General features: G+C 44.7%; 1 protein-coding gene across 1 annotated transcript in view; it reads left to right on the top strand.

Annotated features, from left to right (window-relative positions):
• SMC3 (structural maintenance of chromosomes 3) overlaps window positions 1-21269 on the top strand; it is an 849197-nt gene that overhangs the window by 319089 nt on the left and 508839 nt on the right. Inside the window, exon 17 of the mRNA XM_069239408.1 lies at window positions 5728-5869. Within this exon, the coding sequence (XP_069095509.1) occupies window positions 5728-5869 (142 nt within the window). The remainder of the gene's footprint in view (window positions 1-5727; window positions 5870-21269) is intronic.

Raw genomic sequence — 21269 nt, 5'->3', positions numbered from 1 at the left:
AACTTCCCCCCACTTCTAGCCAGAACCAACCCGTGTCCATCATCATCATCATCATCCCTCCCACCAGCCACAAGAGAAGCAAACAGACCAACGATAGGTCTGATAAGATGTGTGCTGCCTCCCCACCCAGACCCAGTGTGAACACCAAACCCGGTCCTAGCGTGAACACTACAGTATGAAAACAAATGTTCAATACAAATAAATCACGTCATATGTTGTCCAAAGATTCCTCTGCTTTAACCTGGGATGTAAACATCTGCTGACTATTGTTCCAAACCACCTTCAAGCGTGCTGGATTTAGTAGAAAGGGCTGTGCCCCTTTTTCCTGGATTGATCTGATAAGTTGTTGGAGGCGCCACCTTCGTTCCACTGTGAAGTGGCAGAAATCTGGTTTAACCAAAAAAACAACCATCCTCGATTGTTCTCTTGGCATCTTGCCTTGCTTTTCTCATAGTCAGCCTGACGTAACAAGAAATTCTAATATAGACCAGTATTGTCCTAGATTTTTCTGTGTTTGACTTAGGCCGTTTCAATACTTGAGGGACTCTGTGTCCGTTGAATCTCTTGGGGCCTTTTCCAGTCCACCAGTTCAGGGAAGGCCTTTTAGAACAATTCCACAATGAAGAGTCCGGTATCTGAGCCTTCTTTACCTTCAGCTACACCTAGGACCCGCAGGTTGTTCTGACACTGCCAGTTTCCTTGATCCTCAAGTTTCAGTTGAAGAGTTTTAAGCTGGGCCTCATGTGCCTCCACCTGAGCCTTGGCCCCAGCTAAGTTTGCCTCAGGAGCCGTCATCGGAGCCTCCAGATCTGACAGCCATTCACCTATGGTGGCACAGGACTTTGCAGCTTTATGTCCTGCCCCTTGTAGCTTATGAGTGGCCATCTAGACCCTTGTCTGTCAAGCCCTGTTTCTTCTCTATGGGACATGATACACTGATAAATCACTTCCTGGGTGTGGGGTTGGTTAGAACTATACATCTCACAGGAGGCTCCAGGTAGATCACCTGCAAAGTGGTCTGTTGTGGAATAATCCCATTTTAAATCTTTCCCATTGGCTGCCATCTGTTTGTTGTTTTTACCCATCTTGCTGGGGTGGGACATCATTCTACCCTGGAACTCATCCATTAAGGCCTGGTCACTAGAGTCAGAGGTCAACATGGAATCTCCGTCAGATCACTCTGTACCATTTGATAAGGTAAAGAAATGCTTTTTACTGACTAGGTCAGACCAGACTTTCTTTCCCTTCCTAATGTGAAGTTTTCTGTCCTTACTAGTGTGATTAAACTGTTGAAATCAGGGCAAGGCATTGAGGCACGGGGGAGGAGAGTGGCAATGGAGGAGGTACTTGCAGCGATAGAAGATGGAGAAAGAACGAGCCCTTCCATGGTGCCTTTCCTGAAACGCGCTCACGAGCCCCATAACCAGATCGGGTAGCATAGTACACTGGGCGGCCAGTCTATTGCTCTTCCACCGGCGTGTTCGATCTTCTGGGAGACTGAACCGAGAGCTGCATTATGATCGGATCAGCTGGCTGCCATCTTGCTTTCCCACCCTACTGTTCTCCGAGACTCTCAGCAGCATATTTTGAACATTCCAGTTAATCTCTTTGCTCCATAGTTTGACACCCAACCTGAAAAATTAAAATAGGACACAAACTGCCAAATCAATGGGTGTCTTACAGACAGGCACCCCAAAACATCAGCCCTTTTAGAGGTACCAAAACAGAGGGGCCTCAGAGTGTGACACTCAAGAGACCCCAATTTGCCAACAACAGCACCAGCAATACCACAACAGTCTGGCCGTGGAAACTACAAAAGTGGTTTAGTAAAAGGTAGAGGAACACCTACAAAGGGAGCAATTACCTCAAAACAGTGACTTGCCAACTATTCCTCCTGATCACATTACCTGTCAGGAGAAGGCTACAACCGTTCCATCAGTTGTGGCCACAAATCTCATCCGACTGTAGGTATTAGACATTGTGAAACAGGGATTTTGTCGTAAACTCAAAACACAACCACCAATTATCTCACCAAAGAAACATACTCTCAGTCCTCATCATCTATACCTGTTGAAGGAAGAGATAAAATCGTTATTACAAAAAAGGGCCATACAACCTGTCCCATTCAAACATCAAGGGAAGGAACTATACTCCCTATGGTTCTTAATACCAAAAAAGGATGCAATGCTGCGCCCCATACTGGACTTAAGCCCACTTTACTATCACATCCATTCAGAACACCTCCACATGTCAACACTACAGGATGTAATACTCCTACTACAGGAGGATGACTTCATGACCGCACTAGATCTGAAGGACACATAGTTCCATATATTAATCCTCCAGGTGCATCACCAGTGCCTATGCTTCGTAGTAAGTGGACGTCATTATCAATTCAAAGTGCTTCCATTCAATGTGACCAAAGCCCCACGGGTGTTTACCAAATGCTTGGTTGTAATAGCTGCAAGTCTACGAAGGGAAAATATGCATGTTTTCCCTTATCTGGACAGTTGGCTGATCAAGAGTCCCAGCAAACAAAAATGTCTACAGGACACTCAAAATACTTTCAGCCGATTTCACAAATTGATTCGCAACACATGCAACCAAATCCCATTTACAACCGCTCCAGATACAGCCTTACCTTAGAACCATACTCAATTTGATTGCAACAAAAGCTTATCCCAATCCACAGAGAGTTCTCAATCTCCAGCACCAACTGGCAATTTTTCAGCCACATCGTCACCTATGATTGACTGCATCTTGCATTTTAGAAGTACCACATGCAAAACTACATGGGACCCTTCCAATAGTGCTTAGCATCACAGTGGTCACAAGCAGTGGGGGAACATGGAGGGTCTAGTGTTGGTTTCACCCAGTCTATCAGGCACTGCAGTGGTGAAACACACAGAGGATAAGAGACTTCAAAGACCATATCCCGCAGGTGACAATAACAGATGCATCACTCATGAGTTGGGGTGCTCACATGGAATACATTGCACTACAGGGTCACAGGTCCACAAAACAGACATTCCATATCAATGTGCTGGAACTAATAGCCATACAGTTAGCTCTCAAAGCATTCTTACTCAGCATAATTGGGAAGAATTTCCTATGCACAGACAATATGACTGCTATGTACTACTTTCAAAAAACGAGGAGGGACCCATTCATTACAGCTATCTTAGATAGCACAAATGGTATGCAAATAGGCCATCAAAAACAACATCCACCTACTGGCACAATACCTACCAAGGATGGAGAACTCTGTAAAGGGCCTAGTAAGCAGGACCTAGCAAGTCTGTGAGTGGGGAAATTCACACTCAGCTCGTACAAACATACTTCCAACAGTGGGGGACACTGACAGTAGATTTATTTGTCACTGTAGAAAACGCAGAATGCCAATACTTTGCATCCAGGCACCTTCACCTACAATCCAAGGGCAATGCACTATGGACGAACTGGTCAGGGATATATGGGTGTACAGTTTTCCACCTTTGCCACTCACTTCTTACGTGGTCAGGAAACTCAGACGTCACTAACTATGATACTCATAGCCCCAACATGAGCACGTCAACCATGGTACACAACCCTGTTAAAACTTTCTCGTACATCACGAGAAACTTCCTAACATTCCAGATCTATTAATTCATAGTATGGGCAGAGACAGGGCTCTCACTGTAGCACAACTCAGTCTTGCGATCTGGCTCACGAGGACTTAGAATTCGGAAATCGTCAATTACCTCAAGAATGTATGGACATTCTAAAAGAGGCCAGAAGACCAACCACAATGTCATGTCATGTTTTGCTGCAAAATGAAGGCGTTTTGTGCATTACTGTGCTGCAAACAACATAAACCCTTCCTCACCATCTGAGCAGCAACTAGTATGTTACTTCTTGAGAAAGCACAGTTGGCTTGCACATCTATAAGACCACATTTAGCTTCATTTGATGCATACCTACAAAACAGGAAACATCAGTCTCTTTTTCGTATACCTGTCTTTAAAGCATTCAAGGTAGGACTTAAGAGACATTTCACTGTGTACACCTCCTGTACCAGTGTGGAATTTAAACATTATTACCACAGTCAATGTCCACACTATTTGAACTTGTGCATAAATGCCAAATACAATTTTTAACATGGAAAGTCGCATTCCTTGTTGCTATTACAGAGAAGAGTCTGCAAAATCATGCAGTCACAGCTGAGGAACTGTATTTCCAAGTATTCCTAGACAAAATGAGACTACGCACAAACCCAAAGTTTTTGCGAAACATTATATTACCTTTCCATTTAAATAGAACATTAGACCTACAGTTCTTCTTTCCTAATCCAGAAACAATTGCTAAAAGGGCATTGCATAACCTGGATGTATAAACCTACCCTTAGCTATTATGTGGAAAGGACAAACACATTTAGAAAAACACAACTACCCAACAACTATCCACGGAAAGAGAATCACATATCAAAAGCAGATGTCAAAAGCAGGATTCCCTAAATGGATAGTGAAATGTATACAAATGTGTTACATTAAAGCAAAAAATAAAAAAAATAAAACATTACCAACAACAGGAGCTCCTTCAGCAAGAAAGAAAGGAGCATCAATAGCTGTCTTAAGGCATCCTGTTAACAGATATTTTTAAAACTTCAACATAGACAAACCCACGCACTTTCACAAAACCCTATTGTATGGACGTACAAGCCACACAAGAAGCTGTGATGGGACCAACAGTTTTGCACACATTATTTCAGGCAAATGCACAATTTGATGCCTAAGCCACCATGAGTGGAGTACTGCTTTACATTCTATGCATAGCATGTGTATCTGCAGCCAACACATGCTGCGAATGGAGTATTTTACTTACCCTGTAAGCATCTATTCATAGCATGTAGTGCTGCTGGTTCGCATGCTCGCTCCCGCCTCCCCAGCAGGTATTAGATGGTGACACATATACATAAAATATTTCAGCATGTTCAACACCAAACGCTGATTTAGCAGACTAGTTCCTCATTATAATCTAACAAAGGAACTGTTGAACATGTGTAACGCCTCAAGGAGGAGGCGATATGATACACAATGTCAACCGTAAAAGATTTCCTCGATAAAAACAAGTTGCAGAGTCTGTGCTCAACACTAGAAGGCAGCAGGAATTATAGCATGTGAATCTACAGCATTACACATTTTGAATAGATGCTTGCAGGGTACGTAACATACTCCGTGTTATACTAGCTCTCCTCATCATGGTTATTGTTAAATTCATTAGTTGCCTGCTGGTGAAGTCAAGTGATATAGTGTGTTAAATGGTGATCTAACACTATTGTCAAATGAATTGACACATAACTTTCTGCTGGCTCAAGCTGCATAGTTCCTCCTCATTGATAGTCATGTATATTCCAGCTTTGCCTTTATCTTTTTTTAAAGTAAGCATAAATGCTTTTTCAGCACTGTTCTCCTTTCTAAAAGAGTGTTAACTAGGATAAGACTTGAAAATAGAATCAGAATGTTTCCGGTCTACGGGTGTTACAAAAAGCCATTTTCCCTTGGAGAAAAAGCTTTTTTTTTTTTATTATCTCGGACATAATTGGATATCTGCAGTGCTTATGAGCTTTAAAACATACTGACAACTTGTATTACAATAGGCAAGTTATTCCTACATTCATATGCCAAACATGAAGTAGCATTTTATTAATAATTAGCTTCTTGTTAAAACCTTTTTTGCTTTTTCACATAGGCTGTTCTATCATATTGTAGAATCTGATGATGTCAGCACCAAGATTTTAATGGAGTTTAATAAAATGAATCTACCAGGAGAAGTGACATTTCTACCACTGAACAAGCTGGATGTTCGAGACACTGCATATCCAGAGACCAATGTGAGTTCAGCATATTGTTTCACAATTCGTTACAGCCTACTCTAGTAGTGTTCTGTCAATGTTTTTATGCAGCACGCTGATCTAATTGACTTAGCAATTAGGGGCTATCTAAATCTTTCATATTGAAGTAGGCTTCAATTAGTATATTCTTTGGATATTTTAATTGTGTATTTGGGAAGTGAGGACAGTTAGAGTATTTCTCAACTTTCAAGAAGTGTAGAAGTCAATATAAGGTTTTTGTGCCACTACATACTTTGAACCTTTTTCTCTTATTTCTTCAAATTAATATTTTTCTCACTGAAATTGTACAAAATCTTAATCCATATAACAACCTAATTCACAATTACTTCCTACTCATTATCTCCCTTATGTGTTCCTTAAGAGATTTACACAGTATTACATAACTATATTGGCATGCCCATAGCTTGTGCTTATGACTTGTCTCAGTGAAGAATGCCCTAAAAAAAGGCAGACCGTGTATGTGTGTTGTGTAGACTTAGACTGTTTTAAGCTGCTCTAATTCTACATTTCATTCATCTCAAATGCCATTGTGTGCAACCTGTGAATCTAGGGTCAGAACCATCATTTGACAACACCTTCACTTTTATTTCAGTTCCGCAATAGTATTTCAAGTTTTTTAAATGTTAACCATCAAGTGTTTTGTACTTCTGATGGGCAGGCATGTTTAACTTTTAGCATTTGCCCTCCATCTTCCATAAGAGTTTGGATAAAGTGTGTAGCTAGCAGCCTAGACATTCTTCATCTAGCCTCAGAGCTCCTGGCAGCCCAGTCCATAAAGTACCATTTCATATCAAACATATCAGGACAGTGTTTTCCCAATCCAGGAACTGAGGACTGATTGCAACCTTCCGCCATCCCAATAGTCCCACAACCCCCACCCAATAATTCCAAACCCCTCTCCATACTTCCACCTCTCCCAAAAGCACTAGAGAATGAGCTAAAGCGGAGACAGTTGTCCTGTTGGTACACAGACTCAGTTGAATATGTGGCACCCATGAGGGCAGAAAATTGAAGCTGAACGGATAAGAAAGGATGATGTATTGAATTATAGGCCTGGCATACGGCTTGAATGTTGTGTATTGGGAACAGAACGCTGAAACGCAGTCACTGTGAAGGTTGCCTTTACGTGGAGTGAATCCTTACCAATCTCTTTCTGAGTGTCTTCGGTGGGATTCATAGACTGCTCACAGGCAAGTGATGCATTTGTACCCGGAGTGGCAAGAAGCAGTAAATAAATCTAGCCTTGCTCTTTGGCTCTTCCTGAGCAGGGTATCTAGGCAGATTCTGAAATGTTTGTGTGGCAAACTCCCTGAATTTCGATCAGCTGAGGTCTTGGGTGATTAGAAGGCAATTACTTTAGGCAGAACAAGTTAAAAAACACAGAATAGTGTAAATAGCACCTGAAGGCTTTGCATGCACTTCTAAAAAGCAACCGCATTGCAGTGGTCCTTTGTAGTGTTAACAGGATGGAGTTGGCCTCAGAAGGTAATGAACAAAGAAAAGAAGAAATGAAAAAGGCAGAAAGGTACAAAAAAATTTAAGTAGCACGTATGGGCATAGGGCAGTGTACATATGGTTGAGTGGGCAAAAAGCTATGTATCGGAAGCTGGTTCCTTATATAGTGGACCAAAAAGAGGTACACTGTGTAAAGAGTCCTGCAAACCCCAAAGGAATTACAGAGGCACAAATGACACCCCAAATGCTCTCCTTTGTGGTAGTGCAGGTGAGCAGTTAGGCATGTCAGAGGGTAGTGCTAATCCTGTATTCGCAAAACACAGACAGTAAGCGAGACACACACTCAAAGAAATCCAACACCAATTTATAAAAATAATACATACTTCTATATGAATTTAGATCCCAATATCATTTGACTCAGTTAAGTACGTTTTGAGTTATGAATGTTTACAGTTTTTAAAAGTTAATACTTTGCAATGTTTGGGTGCGGCAATGTTGTCCTGTGGGAGAAAAACATGTACTGCATTCAGGCCCTTAACAGCAACTTACGGGTCTGTTCTCCAGGACTTAAGGTTATTATGGGGCGAGATCCAGGGCCACACCAACAGGAAACCTCGGGAGGCTCTGTGGCATCTGGGTGCAGAGGTGTGATATGGCATCGGGTGTCCCACTCACTTCATTGGGGAACGGTCCAGTTAGGAAGAGTCTGCAAGCTGGCATTGGGGTCAAGGGGAGTGTACAGAGGAGTGAGAGGTCAGTCTGAGGGAAACCACAGGGGGGGCTCGATCTTCCGTCATGTAGAGACACTGTTGGTCGTTGGGCTGTGGGGCTTGGGTGCAGTGATGTGTTTTGGCATTAAATCCGGTGCTGGAGTCGCTGTTGGAGGGGGCCTGCAGAAAGGGCTGTAGGTGGTGACTGGAAGTTCGGTCTGGCTGAACTAACAAGTAGGCTCAGGCCTCACAATGCTTGGGGTACACTCTTGGTCCTCTCCTTCTCTGGCTGGGTGCAGAGGTGCCCTGAGGCATCGGGTTTCTGACACCGGAGGCACTTGCGGTTAAGGAGGCCTGCACAAAGAGGCTGCCGGCGATGACTGCAAGACCAGTCTTATCTTGGCAAACCCAAGGATGGGCTGAGCCTGGGAGGGTCTCGGGACCCTGTCGGCACCGTCACCTCCATCGGGCTCAGGGGCACTGGTGCAGAGGAACTTTGAGGTGTCCGTGGCAGAGGTTAGAGGCTCTCTCTTTCTCTTGGATGCTACTGCAGAGGGGCCAACAGGACAGCTGGATCACTCACAATGTGGGTCTCACTGCCCTTGAAGCCCCTCAGCGCGCAGGTCGATGTTCCTCCGTGTTGGTGCCTGGTCTTGGCTAACAACAAGCCTTGGCTGCTGCAAGGGGTCTGGTACACCAAGTATTGGTGTTGCTTTTTTGGTGCCTGCAGCTACACGGGAAGAGCTGCTCTACTCCAAGGGAGTTTCTTTGGCAATTGGCAAATCACTTGCATCCCTCTGGGTTTATAGAAGTCTGCACAGCAGCAGGACGAGTCGGTTGCTCTTCAAGAATCTGGTGCAAAGGGCAATCAGGCAGGGTTGGCCCCAAGTCAGTCATACTCCTCAGTTCTTAGGTCAGCAGTCTTCTTTGTCCATGCCTTCTTTTGTGTCCACCGAAATCTAAAGTCCTGGTATCAGGGGGTGTCCTAAATACTCAATTTAGGGGCGTTAAGTGGAGTGAGGGATAGTACGCAATGAGCTACTTACCCCTGGGGTCACTATGCCCCCCTAGATGCCCACTTCTTCTGGGCAGTGGGCAACACCCTGCCCCAGAATTCCTAATTCCCACCACACATAAGATGGAGTTCCTAATTTCTTGTTCAGTTCAGGCTGCTCACCCGAGAGGTGTGCCCAGCATGCAAGTGCAACACGCCTCCTGCATAGCTAATTTTCCCACCTGTCCAGGCACCAAGTGGACCCTGGTCAAGGGGCTCGGCATCCCCTCAGTTCTGAGGGAAGCCAGATTCGCATACCAAAGTTGGTGGGCTCTTTGAAGCTTCCTGCCTTGGAATGCTAATTTATAAGTCATCACTTTGGAAGAGGTGTCTAACACCTCTTGCCAGAGCAGGCCGCAATAAGAGCGTGAGTTCCCACCCTTAGTGGGTCAGAAACTAGTATGTGGTGGCAGGCTGGTTGGAACCAGTCAGTCAGCACACTAGTAGTTGGTAGGTTTTCAGTGGGCACCTGCAAGGCACCCTCTGGGTGCATGTATTAATAAATCCAACACTGGACAGGGATGTGGGTTTATTAATACAAGGTATTTGATACTAAAAATCATAGGTTACAGTGAAGCCACTATGTAGCTGGAGAACTCGTTTTGACCAGTGCTCGGTACATACCTTAAGATGGCTTCCCTGATCACTTTTACTGTCAGTAATTGAACAGGCCGGAACAGGAGCATGTTTGCTCATGCTTATATGTCCTCACATATAATATAAGGCACTCTACCTTAGGCCTGCTGTAGGAGTGACTTACAAATATTAAATGCAGTGTTAGGGTACATGGCACACAAGTGTGTGTGCCATGTCATGTTTTCACTTCTTAGAGCACCTTGTCACCAGCCTGTAGTGGTGGTATGCATGAGTTTGGTGCTGGGTCCCTTAGCTAGGCACAAGCTGTGCTACAGCTCTTAGGGACCCTGTTCAGTATCTATGCTCTAGGTATCATAGATATCACTTATTAGGGACTTACAGAGGTGCTAAATGCATGGTCACTTGGGGATCAAGTGACCAGTTGTCTTGTTTTGGGAAAGGAACACTGGCACCGGGGACCTGGTTAGCAGGAACCCAGTGCACTTAAGTCAGAGGCATCAAATACTATTCAAAAAGAATGGGGACTGCTGCAACAAAATCCCAGTATCCTAAAGTATGTTATTTGGAGGTTTCTCTCTTCAGAGGCTAACTAGCCCTCCAGCTCGACCACCGTCTTTATAAGAAGCATGCATGCCTGTGCTGGCAATTGGGTTTGTTAGAGCCCTGCTTCCTATCAAGACAAGGTGGAGCACTGCTGCTTCACCACCAACGTGAAACTATTGCACTGGCTGCACGACTAGCACAGCTAGGCTCCCTGAGGCCAGAATCTGGCATCTTTATGAGGGGCACTATGGATGTGTGATCTTTTGTTCCTGCCGAGATTAGATAATTGTCCTAAGCATACAGATTAGCATAGAGAAAACTGCTGTTACTTTATGACTTGTTTTGCACTAGCCTAGAATGTAGCACAAGAGCAGCCTTTCGCTTCTTGTATCCACCTCTTAATATTTAGTGGATTCCAGAACACTGGGCACCTTTTTATTTTTTTGATAAAACCCTTCTGGGGGGCCTATTTTATGCCTCACTCTTCATGTTTTTCCCTTCATTTATGTAGTCTGGTGAAAACCGTAATGTGAGGGATTGCCTCTATTTTGTATGGTCACACCCAAAGTTTTGAACTGATGCTGCTGATTTTTTGCCTCTGAGGGTACCTGAACCTGGTGGCTAACTAAAGGAAAGGGACTGTGCCTGCTGTGTCTTGCTCATGTAGAAGTGGCCTTCGGAGCCCAGCCCAAGCTAGAGACTCCAAGTTGAAGAAGCCTGCTGGGGTGATTTGGTAGCCCATGCTCTTCAACCTAGTGTTTCAGTACCAGAGACCTTGACCTGACTCTCAAAGTTGCACAAGGGTCTGCTGGCCCTGAGAGAGTCGTCAAGAATGTAGCCTGGTCGCTCAGAAGACAAGTTATTGTCCAGAAAAGGATTTGGCCATAACCGCAATACCAGGCAACCAGTAGCCCAGTGGTGACTGGACTTCTAGTACTACTGAGAGGACTTTGAGGTGCGTTGACCTCTGTGGCATGTTCGTGGACCGAGGAGCAGCTGCAGAAAGATACCTATCAATCACATCAAATCCACAGCATCCCTGAGTATCTTCAGTATCCTGTTTGCCTTGCAAAATGACCACTTAATATGAAGAGGGATTAGTGTGCCTGGAACTGAAGACTGCTTCTTTCTCCGAGGTAACTTTCTTTGAATCTTGCTGGTCCCCTCACTGATTCCCTGGCAGAGATGGTTGCCTAAATTAACTCAGAGTAACCATGTTGATACTTTCCAGAGTTAATCTTGAAAACGTTTTTCAAAATGTTCTGTGCTTATTCGCAGTGAAGTGAAAAAGTGCATATTTACTACAGTAATTGCTATATCTCCGGAACCCTCCAGTGGAGCTTTTTCATTGTGGTGTCTAAAAATATATAAATACAGTCAGGTGTCGGATTTCCTGAGTCTTCAGTTGTTTTACTACTATCTAATGCCTAACACTTGTTTCTTTGTGTAAGCCTGACTGCTCAGAGCCACACCTACCCAGGGTTGAGCTTAAAGTTTATCAAACGAAACCTACTGGTCCTGATGTGGTAGGTAAGTATATTACATGGTGAAGTCACACAACCACACCATATAAGCATACCATGTAATACACCCAACATCTGCATGAGATTTTATGTCCAGGCCCTTCCATCTGTTTACGAGGCTCCACATAGGAGGAGGGCAGTTTGTTTATGCATTTAAAGGAGACACCTTTGACAGAGGACTGGTGTTACAAGTAAGTAGTCTTTTCTTCGCATTCTGTTAAGGGATCTTCATTAATAATCTTCCTACCTGTTAGCATACCCTAGGGAATTGTAGTGAATGGGATGCACCCTTATCACAAGAAAAAGCAGAGGTGTTCATACATTCAGAAGAACGCTTAAGAGCCATTTTGTTGCAATTAACAAGATAGGTAAAGAGGCTTATTGTTTCTACAGCTCCGTATGCACTTCTATCTTTCTATTAATTTCAGTAATGGAAGATGAATCTTTTTTTAAAGTTTTAAAGCTTCAGAAAATGTGATGGGGGTCTTAATTGCAAAAAACGCCAACCTGAAAACTGTTTGATTGCTAGCTTTTTAGAATGCATAAGAAAGGCTTGTTTGTTATCATATTCTGTTTGACCCGACAGTGACCAGTACACTGTCTCCCTAGTTCAGGGAGAGGAGAAAAAATGTTTGACTTGGAAAAGTATGTTTATAGCATGTGACGCAGTAGGTACACATGCTGTGTATACTCCTGCCATTTAGTGTTGGGCACGGATGTTGCAATTTGTTCTTCTCCGCAGAAGTGTTTCAAGTCATGAGGTCTCAGTGACTCTTCTGGTTGTAGATGCGCATGGTCACTGACTCCATTGTAAGATTGTTTTTTCTCTACCATAGAGTTCAGACATGTTCAAACATGATTGACCTTGTTTCTGGTCATGAAAAGTTTGTTGGTTTCTGTTGCAGCCACCAGTCGGTTGCCTACCATCCCACTACAAAAAGACTCTTTGATGTGCTTTTTTTGACTTGTGGCTCTGATTTCATCCTTCGATCCTACTGACAACGAGACATTGGGCTACTTGGCCCTTCAGGCCACCACGTGCTCCAGACTGCCTTTGGAGAAGGAAGACGCTCCTGACGTGATGGATCAGATGAATTCAAGAGATGTCCCCAATGGCACTCCAAATATCCTTGACCTACCTTCACGCCATCTGCAATTTGTGCCTCTTCCAGGTACACGGTGAGAATCGCCGCTTGGTATTTCACATTAGGAGGACAGTACTGCAGTGCCAAGACAGTAGACCTACAAGATAGCCCAGTTGTCATCTTTTGGACCCCAAACATTTTTGGCACGGGCCACCCATGGGTGCAGAAGAAAAGGAGATGCTGTGTGAGTTACCAAAGTTCCTGGTCCACCAGCCAAATCACCAAAACATCAGCTCTAATATGTCAGAGTTGGGTAAGGGGAGCTTGTGGAAGAGGCTCCAGAGAATGCTCTGCCCACCTTTGTTAGCTCCAGTCCACACATTAAGACCGCACCATGCAAGAGTACTGTTGATGCCCCTGCCCTCACTATCCATCCTAAGCAGCCGCACGTCAGAGTCAATCACGGGCACTCAGCCATGTGCCAAAATTGCCAACACTTTCTGGTGCGACATTGCCTTCAAGCATAGGTTGACCCTGAGTCAAGGCCTCGGAGCCAAGGAGAGACTCAGTCCTCAACCTGCCTCGACCCAGAGGAGGTTCATTGGCGCTGAGCTGTCAAAGCTGGCTGCACCATTCAAGCCAAAGGCACTGAGGCAACATCCACCCTCAGTGTGAATGCAATTGTCTGTATCAAAGCCTGCCGCCCTCGAGGTCTAGAAACACCACATCCTCAAGAATCTTTAGTCAGAGTTTGACGAGAGACAGATGAGAATTTTCATTCATCCACCACAGGCAAAATGTTGGCTTCGGATGAGGTTCTACCCAAGAAATAGAAAATTGCCTTTGAGGAAGTCCAGCTTTTGGAAACCTCTGTGCCCTCTTATCTTCCAAGAGACCTAAAGACAAACCTGCAGTTCCTCCTCCACCTTCACCACCTCCTTCATTAATTCAGAGGCCTTCTTCTCAAGGGTCCCAAGAGGCTTATTCTGATAAAGTCAGCCCAAGCACCTGTTTGCTAGCTGAGTATTTTGCCCTGGTTTTCTAGGGTGCTTCATGAGGTTCCTTGAAGGATTACAATGTGGAACCTCTCTAACCCCCCTCCGATAGATCCTCTACACTGCATACGACACTACGGCGTACCACAGCATTATCCAATATCCGGTTGCCTCCTATAGAGTTAACATGCACTCCACACCTGAAGATGACTTCTGATGGAAACACTCTCCAAAACAGAGCATTCTGATCAATACCTCCCAGCATTCAAGGGCATGGTTAAATCTGCCCTTGAAATATTTAAGAAGCCGGTCAAATCTCATGTGTTAACTACACCCATTGAGAAAAAGTACAAACTGAACCCTTCTGACCTGCTGTACATGACTGCTAGAGAGAGAGAGCAGCAGTCCAGGTTACTGGAGACGATATGCCTCCTGACAAAGAGACCAAGCAGACTGATGCTATGAGAAAGAGAGTGACGATAGTTGTGGCCTTGCACTGGTGCATCTCTAACTCAGTAGGCCTCTGTGCTAAGTACAATAGACCCAACTGGAAGAAGATCAAGGAGCTGTTGCAGCATCTGCCTGACCAGTATTGCAAGAGGGCACAAGAACTGGTTTTGGAAGGCAAGGATCTCCAGTGACAGTTAGGTGCCACTGTGACACCGTTAGCTGTGCTTTGGTGTGGCTTTGGATGTGGCTGATACTGTCACCATGGAGGTCAAATCAAATGAAATTCATTATTGTTCAGTCAATTAAAACCCTAACAATATTAGTCATGTACATACAATTATTAATATCCATAGTGCACATAATACCAATATGTAATTTCAGTAGTAGTCAGCACACATTCTTACCTACAATAGTTAATTCAGTCAGATGAAAAATAAGCAGTATAAAATCCCTAAAATTTGATAATTACATCACTTCCCATTGATAGTTGAATGTTGTTCACCCTAAAAAGGATAAAACCATGTTCGGTGGCATGTGTAGCTGCAGATACACATGCTTTGCATAGTCCGCCGTCTGGTGTTGGGTCGGAGTGTTACAAGTTGTTTTTCTTCGAAGAAGTCTTTTCGAGTCACGAGACCGAGGGACTCCTCCTCCTTTGGTTCCATTGTGCATGGGCGTCGACTCCATGTTAGATTGTTTTTTTTCCGCCATCGGGTTCGGTCGTGTTCCTTTTCGCTCCGTGTTTCGGGTCGGAAAGATAGTCAGAATCAACGGAAAATTCGTCGGTATTGTTTCGTTCAGTATCGGGTTAGATTAGAGTCGACACCGAATCTTGAAGAGCTCCGGTAGCCCTTCGGGGTATTCTCGATCCCCCGTCGGGGCCTGGTCGGCCCGACCGCGTGCAACATCGAGACTAATGGAACGGACCCCGTTCCGATTCTGTCCTAAATGCCACAGTAAATACCCCTATACAGACCAACATTTGGTCTGTAACTTGTGCCTGTCACCCGAGCACAAAGAAAAGACGTGTGAGGCCTGTCGAGCGTTTCGGTCCAGAAAAACGCTCCGGGACCGAAGAGCCAGAAGGTTACAGATGGCGTCCACGCCGACAGGACAACGAAGGTTCGAGGAAGAGGGAGAAGAAGAAGCATTCTCCATCCACGAATCGGATTCCGAAGAATTCGACGTCGAAGAAACCGTGAGTAAGACGTCGAAACAAACATCACACGGAAAAACAGACAAAGCCCAGGGGACGCCACTGCCAACAGGCCATGGCTCAACCCATAAAGTAGGTGACCGTCCATCGGCACCGAAGAAGGGCGAGATGGTGCCGAGATCGTCCGACTCAGGTCGAGACACAGGCACGCAGCAATCTCGGGACTGAGAAAGTGCCGCAGAAAAGGGCCGACACAGAGACAGCGGCACCGAAGCTGCTCGGCACAGAGACAGCGGCACCGAAGCTGCTCGGCACAGAGACAGCGGCACCGAAGCTGCTCGGCACAGAGACAGCGGCACCGAAGCTGCTCGGCACAGAGACAGCGGCACCGAAGCTGCTCGGCACAGAGACAGCGGCACCGAAGCTGCTCGGCACAGAGACAGCGGCACCGAAGCTGCTCGGCACAGAGACAGCGGCACCGAAGCTGCTCGGCACAGAGACAGCGGCACCGAAGCTGCTCGGCACAGAGACAGCGGCACCGAAGCTGCTCGGCACAGAGACAGCGGCACCGAAGCTGCTCGGCACAGAGACAGCGGCACCGAAGATGGTCGACACAGAGACAGCGGCACCGAAGATGGTCGACACCGAGAGGGTGCGACGCCGAAAAAGAGAAAAATCTCGTCGGAGCCGAAAATAACAAAAGGCACGGTTTCGGTGCCAAAACGCCCAGCAACCGAACCGAGAGCCAGTTCCTATTCAGAGGAACAATCACTGTCCTCCCAACTACAAAGACACCGATTTGAGGAGGAATTAAAAGAAACAGACGTAGATCACACGCAAAAGCGGATCTTTATACAAAGTGGGACAGGGAAGATCAGCACACTTCCCCCAATCAGAAAGAAAACTAGATTTCCAAAACCAAGACAAGACACCACAAGCAAAAGTGGTAAAGAAGGTAACTCCACCACCCTCTCCACCACCGACAACTCATATATCACCGGCACAGACTCCGCCACAATCACCAGCTCATACCACCATGAGCCAAGATGATCAGGACGCATGGGATCTCTATGACGCTCCAGTATCAGACAATAGCCCTGAGTCGTACCCCACTAAGCCCTCACCGCCTGAGGACAGTACGGCATATGCACAGGTGGTAGCTAGGGCAGCAGAGTTTCATAATGTATCGCTGCACTCCGAGCCTATCGAGGATGACTTCCTCTTTAACACCCTGTCATCCACCCATAGCAATTATCAAAGCCTTCCTATGCTCCCGGGGATGCTAAGGCACGCTAAACAAATTTTTAAGGAGCCAGTGAAAAGCAGAGCAATAACTCTAAGGGTGGAGAAGAAATACAAGGCACCGCCCACAGACCCTGCTTGTATTACATCACAACTGACACCAGATTCAGTTGTCGTAGGAGCAGCTCGTAAAAGAGCCAACTCACACACATCAGGCGACGCACCACCTCCTGACAAGGAGAGCCGCAAGTTTGATGCAGCGGGGAAAAGGGTTGCAGCACAAGCTGCAAATCAATGGCGCATCGCCAACTCGCAGGCACTCCTAGCGCGATATGATAGAGCCCATTGGGACGAGATGCAGCATCTCATCGAGCACCTCCCCAAAGAATTCCAAAAACGGGCAAAACAAGTGGTTGAAGAGGGACAGAACATATCTAACAACCAAATCCATTCTTCTATGGATGCAGCAGATACAGCTGCAAGAACAATAAATACTGCTGTAACAATAAGGAGGCACGCATGGCTGCACACATCCGGCTTCAAACCCGAGATACAGCAGGCAGTGCTTAATATGCCGTTCAATGAACAACAATTGTTTGGCCCAGAAGTGGACACTACAATTGAAAAATTAAAGAAAGACACTGATACAGCTAAAGCCATGGGCGCACTCTATTCCCCGCAGGGCAGAGGCACATTTGGCACATTTTGTAAAACTACTTTCAGAGGAGGGTTTCGAGGTCAAGCCACACAAGCCAGCACCTCACAAACAACACCGCCTACCTACAAGGGACAATACTAAAGGGGAGGCTTTCGAGGCCAATACAAAGGGGGCCAATTCCCAAGAAACCAGGGAAAATTTGAAGGTCCAAAAACCCCTCAAAACAAGCAGTGACTCACAGGTCACTCAACCCCTTCACACAACACCAGTGGAGGGAAGACTAAGCCAGTTCTACAAATCTTGGGAGGAAATAACAACAGACACTTGGGTCTTAGCAATTATCCAACATGGTTATTGCATAGAATTTCTCCAACTCCCTCCAAACGTCCCACCGAAAACACACAATATGTCAAAACAGCATATAGACCTTCTAGGACTAGAAGTTCAAGCATTACTGCAAAAAGACGCAATGGAATTAGTACCAGGTCCACAAAAGAACACAGGAGTTTACTCACTGTACTTTCTAATACCCAAAAGGGACAAAACTCTAAGACCAATATTAGATCTCAGAACACTAAACACCTACATGAAATCAGACCACTTTCACATGGTGACATTACAAGACGTAATCCCACTGCTGAAACAGCAAGACTACATGACAACATTAGATCTAAAAGATGCGTATTTCCATATACCGATACATCCCTCGCACAGGAAATACCTAAGGTTCGTATTCAAAGGGATACACTACCAATTCAAAGTGTTGCCATTCGGAATAACAACAGCGCCAAGAGTCTTTACAAAGTGTCTAGCAGTAGTAGCTGCACACATCAGGAGGCAGCAAATACACGTGTTCCCGTACCTAGACGATTGGCTAATCAAGACCAACTCGCTAACAAAGTGTTCACACCACACAGATTATGTTATACAAACCCTTTACAAGCTGGGTTTCTCCATCAACTATGCAAAGTCACACCTTGTGCCGTGTCAAACACAGCAATACTTAGGAGCGACAATCAACACAACAAAAGGGATAGCCACTCCAAGTCCACAAAGGGTTCAAAATTTTCACAAGGTGATACAAGCCATGTATCCAAATTAAAAGATACATGCAAAAATGGTATTAAAACTCCTAGGCATGATGTCCTCATGCATAGCCATTGTCCCAACGCAAGATTGCACATGCGGCCCTTACAACAGTGCCTAGCATCACAATGGTCACATGCACAGGGTCAACTTCTAGATCTGGTGTTGATAGACCGCCAAACATACATCTCGCTTCTATGGTGGAACAGTACAAATTTGAACAAAGGGCGGCCTTTCCAAGACCCAGTGCCACAATACGTGATAACAACAGATGCTTCCATGACAGGGTGGGGAGCACACCTCAATCAACACAGCATCCAAGGACAATGGGACGTACATCAAAGAAAGTTTCATATAAATCACCTAGAACTGTTAGCAGTATTTCTAGCATTGAAAGCATTCCAACCCATGATAACCCACAAATACATTCTTGTCAAAACAGACAACATGACGACAATGTATTATTTAAACAAACAGGGGGGGACACACTCGACACAGTTGTGTCTCCTAACACAAAATATATGGCATTGGGCAATTCACAACGACATTCGACTAATAGCACAATTTATTCCAGGGATCCAGAACCAGCTAGCAGACAATCTCTCTCGGGATCACCAACAGGTCCACGAATGGGGAAATTCACCCCCAAATCCTGAACAATTACTTCCAAATTTGGGGAACGCCTCAAATAGATCTATTTGCAACAAAAGAAAACGCAAAATGCCAAAACTTCGCATCCAGGTACCCACACCGGCAATCCCAAGGCAATGCTCTATGGATGAATTGGTCAGGGATATTTGCGTACGCTTTTCCCCCTCTCCTTCCATATCTAGTAAACAGATTGAGTCAAAACAAACTCAAACTCATACTGATAGCACCAACATGGGCAAGACAACCTTGGTATACCACACTACTAGACCTGTCAGTAGTACCTCATGTCAAACTACCCAACAGGCCAGATCTGTTAACACAACACAAACAACAGATCAGGCATCCAAACCCTGCATCGCTGAATCTAGCGATTTGGCCCCTGAAATCCTAGAATTTGGACACTTAGGACTCACTCTAGAGTGTATGGAGGTCATAAAACAAGCTAGAAAACCTTCCACTAGACACTGCTATGCAAGTAAATTGAAAAGATTTGTTTGTTACTGTCATAATAATCATATTCAACCATTGCATGCATCTCCAAAAGATGTAGTAGGGTATTTACTACATTTTCAAAAGTCAACTCTAGCTTTCTCTTCCATAAAGATACATCTCGCAGCAATATCTGCATACCTGCAAATTACTCATTCAACTTCCCTATTTAGAATACCTGTCATAAAAGCGTTTATGGAAGGACTAAAGAGAATTATACCACCAAGGACACCACCTGTTCCTTCATGGAACCTCAATATTGTCTTAACAAGACTCATGGGCCCTCCTTTCGAACCCATGCATTCTTGCGAAATGCAATAACTAACGTGGAAAGTTGCATTTCTCGTTGCCATTACATCTCTAAGAAGAGTAAGTGAAATTCAGGCGTTTACTATACAAGAACCATTTATTCAAATACACAAAAATAAGGTAGTTCTAAGAACCAACCCAAAATTCTTACCAAAGGTTATCTCACCGTTCCACTTAAATCAAACAGTAGAATACAGTGTTCTTCCCACAGCCAGACTCAATAGCTTAAAGAGCACTACATACATTAGACATCAAAAGAGCACTAATGTACTACATTGACAGAACAAAACTAATTAGGAAAACAAAACAACTATTTATTGCATTTCAAAAACCTCATACAGGAAATCCAATATCAAAACAAGGTATAGCCAGGTGGATAGTTAGGTGCATCCAATACCTGCCATCTTAAAGCAAAAAGAGAGCTGCCTATTACACCAAAGGCACACTCAACCAGAAAGAAAGGTGCTACCATGGCCTTTCTAGGAAATATTCCAATGAACGAAATATGTAAGGCAGCAACATGGTCTACGCCTCACACATTTACTAAGCACTACTGTGTAGATGTGTTATCTGCACAACAAGCTACAGTAGGTCAAGCTGTACTAAGAACTTTATTTCAAACTACTTCCACTCCTACAGGCTGAACCACCGCTTTTGGGGAGATAACTGCTTACTAGTCTATGCAAAGCATGTGTATCTGCAGCTACACATGCCACTGAACGGAAAATGTCACTTACCCAGTGTACATCTGTTCGTGGCATTAGTCGCTGCAGATTCACATGTGCCCACCCGCTTCCCCGGGAGCCTGTAGCCGTTTGGAAGTAATCTTCAACATTTGTACATTTGTAAATATATTATTTTAATCTTCATTTTGTACATACTTATTCATTCCATTGCATGGGCACTATTACTAGCATACACAACTCCTACCTCACCCTCTGGGGGGAAAACAATCTAACATGGAGTCGACGCCCATGCGCAATGGAACCAAAGGAGGAGGAGTCCCTCGGTCTCGTGACTCGAAAAGACTTCTTTGAAGAAAAACAACTTGTAACACTCCGACCCAACACCAGACGGCGGACTATGCAAAGCATGTGAATCTGCAGCGACTAATGCCACGAACAGATGTACACTGGGTAAGTGACATTTTCCTTATAAAACAAGGACACAATAAAATCAACGTGACAGGCAGCGGGTAAAGTGCAATAGGTGATGTACTATCAACTGAACAGAACCCAGCTCACTGTAGGTTTCCCCCTAACTGTAATTATTCAGTTGCTAGTTAATGTATCAATAAATATTTCATCAGTTTAGTGTTCAGTTGGGGGTTAGATGGATTGAGAGATTTTATTATTGCTCCCCTGCATGTATGAATG

Source organism: Pleurodeles waltl, chromosome 6, assembly GCF_031143425.1.
Source record: "Pleurodeles waltl isolate 20211129_DDA chromosome 6, aPleWal1.hap1.20221129, whole genome shotgun sequence".
In the NCBI taxonomy this organism is placed as follows: domain Eukaryota; kingdom Metazoa; phylum Chordata; class Amphibia; order Caudata; family Salamandridae; genus Pleurodeles; species Pleurodeles waltl.
This window is presented reverse-complemented; position numbering and strand designations above follow the sequence as displayed.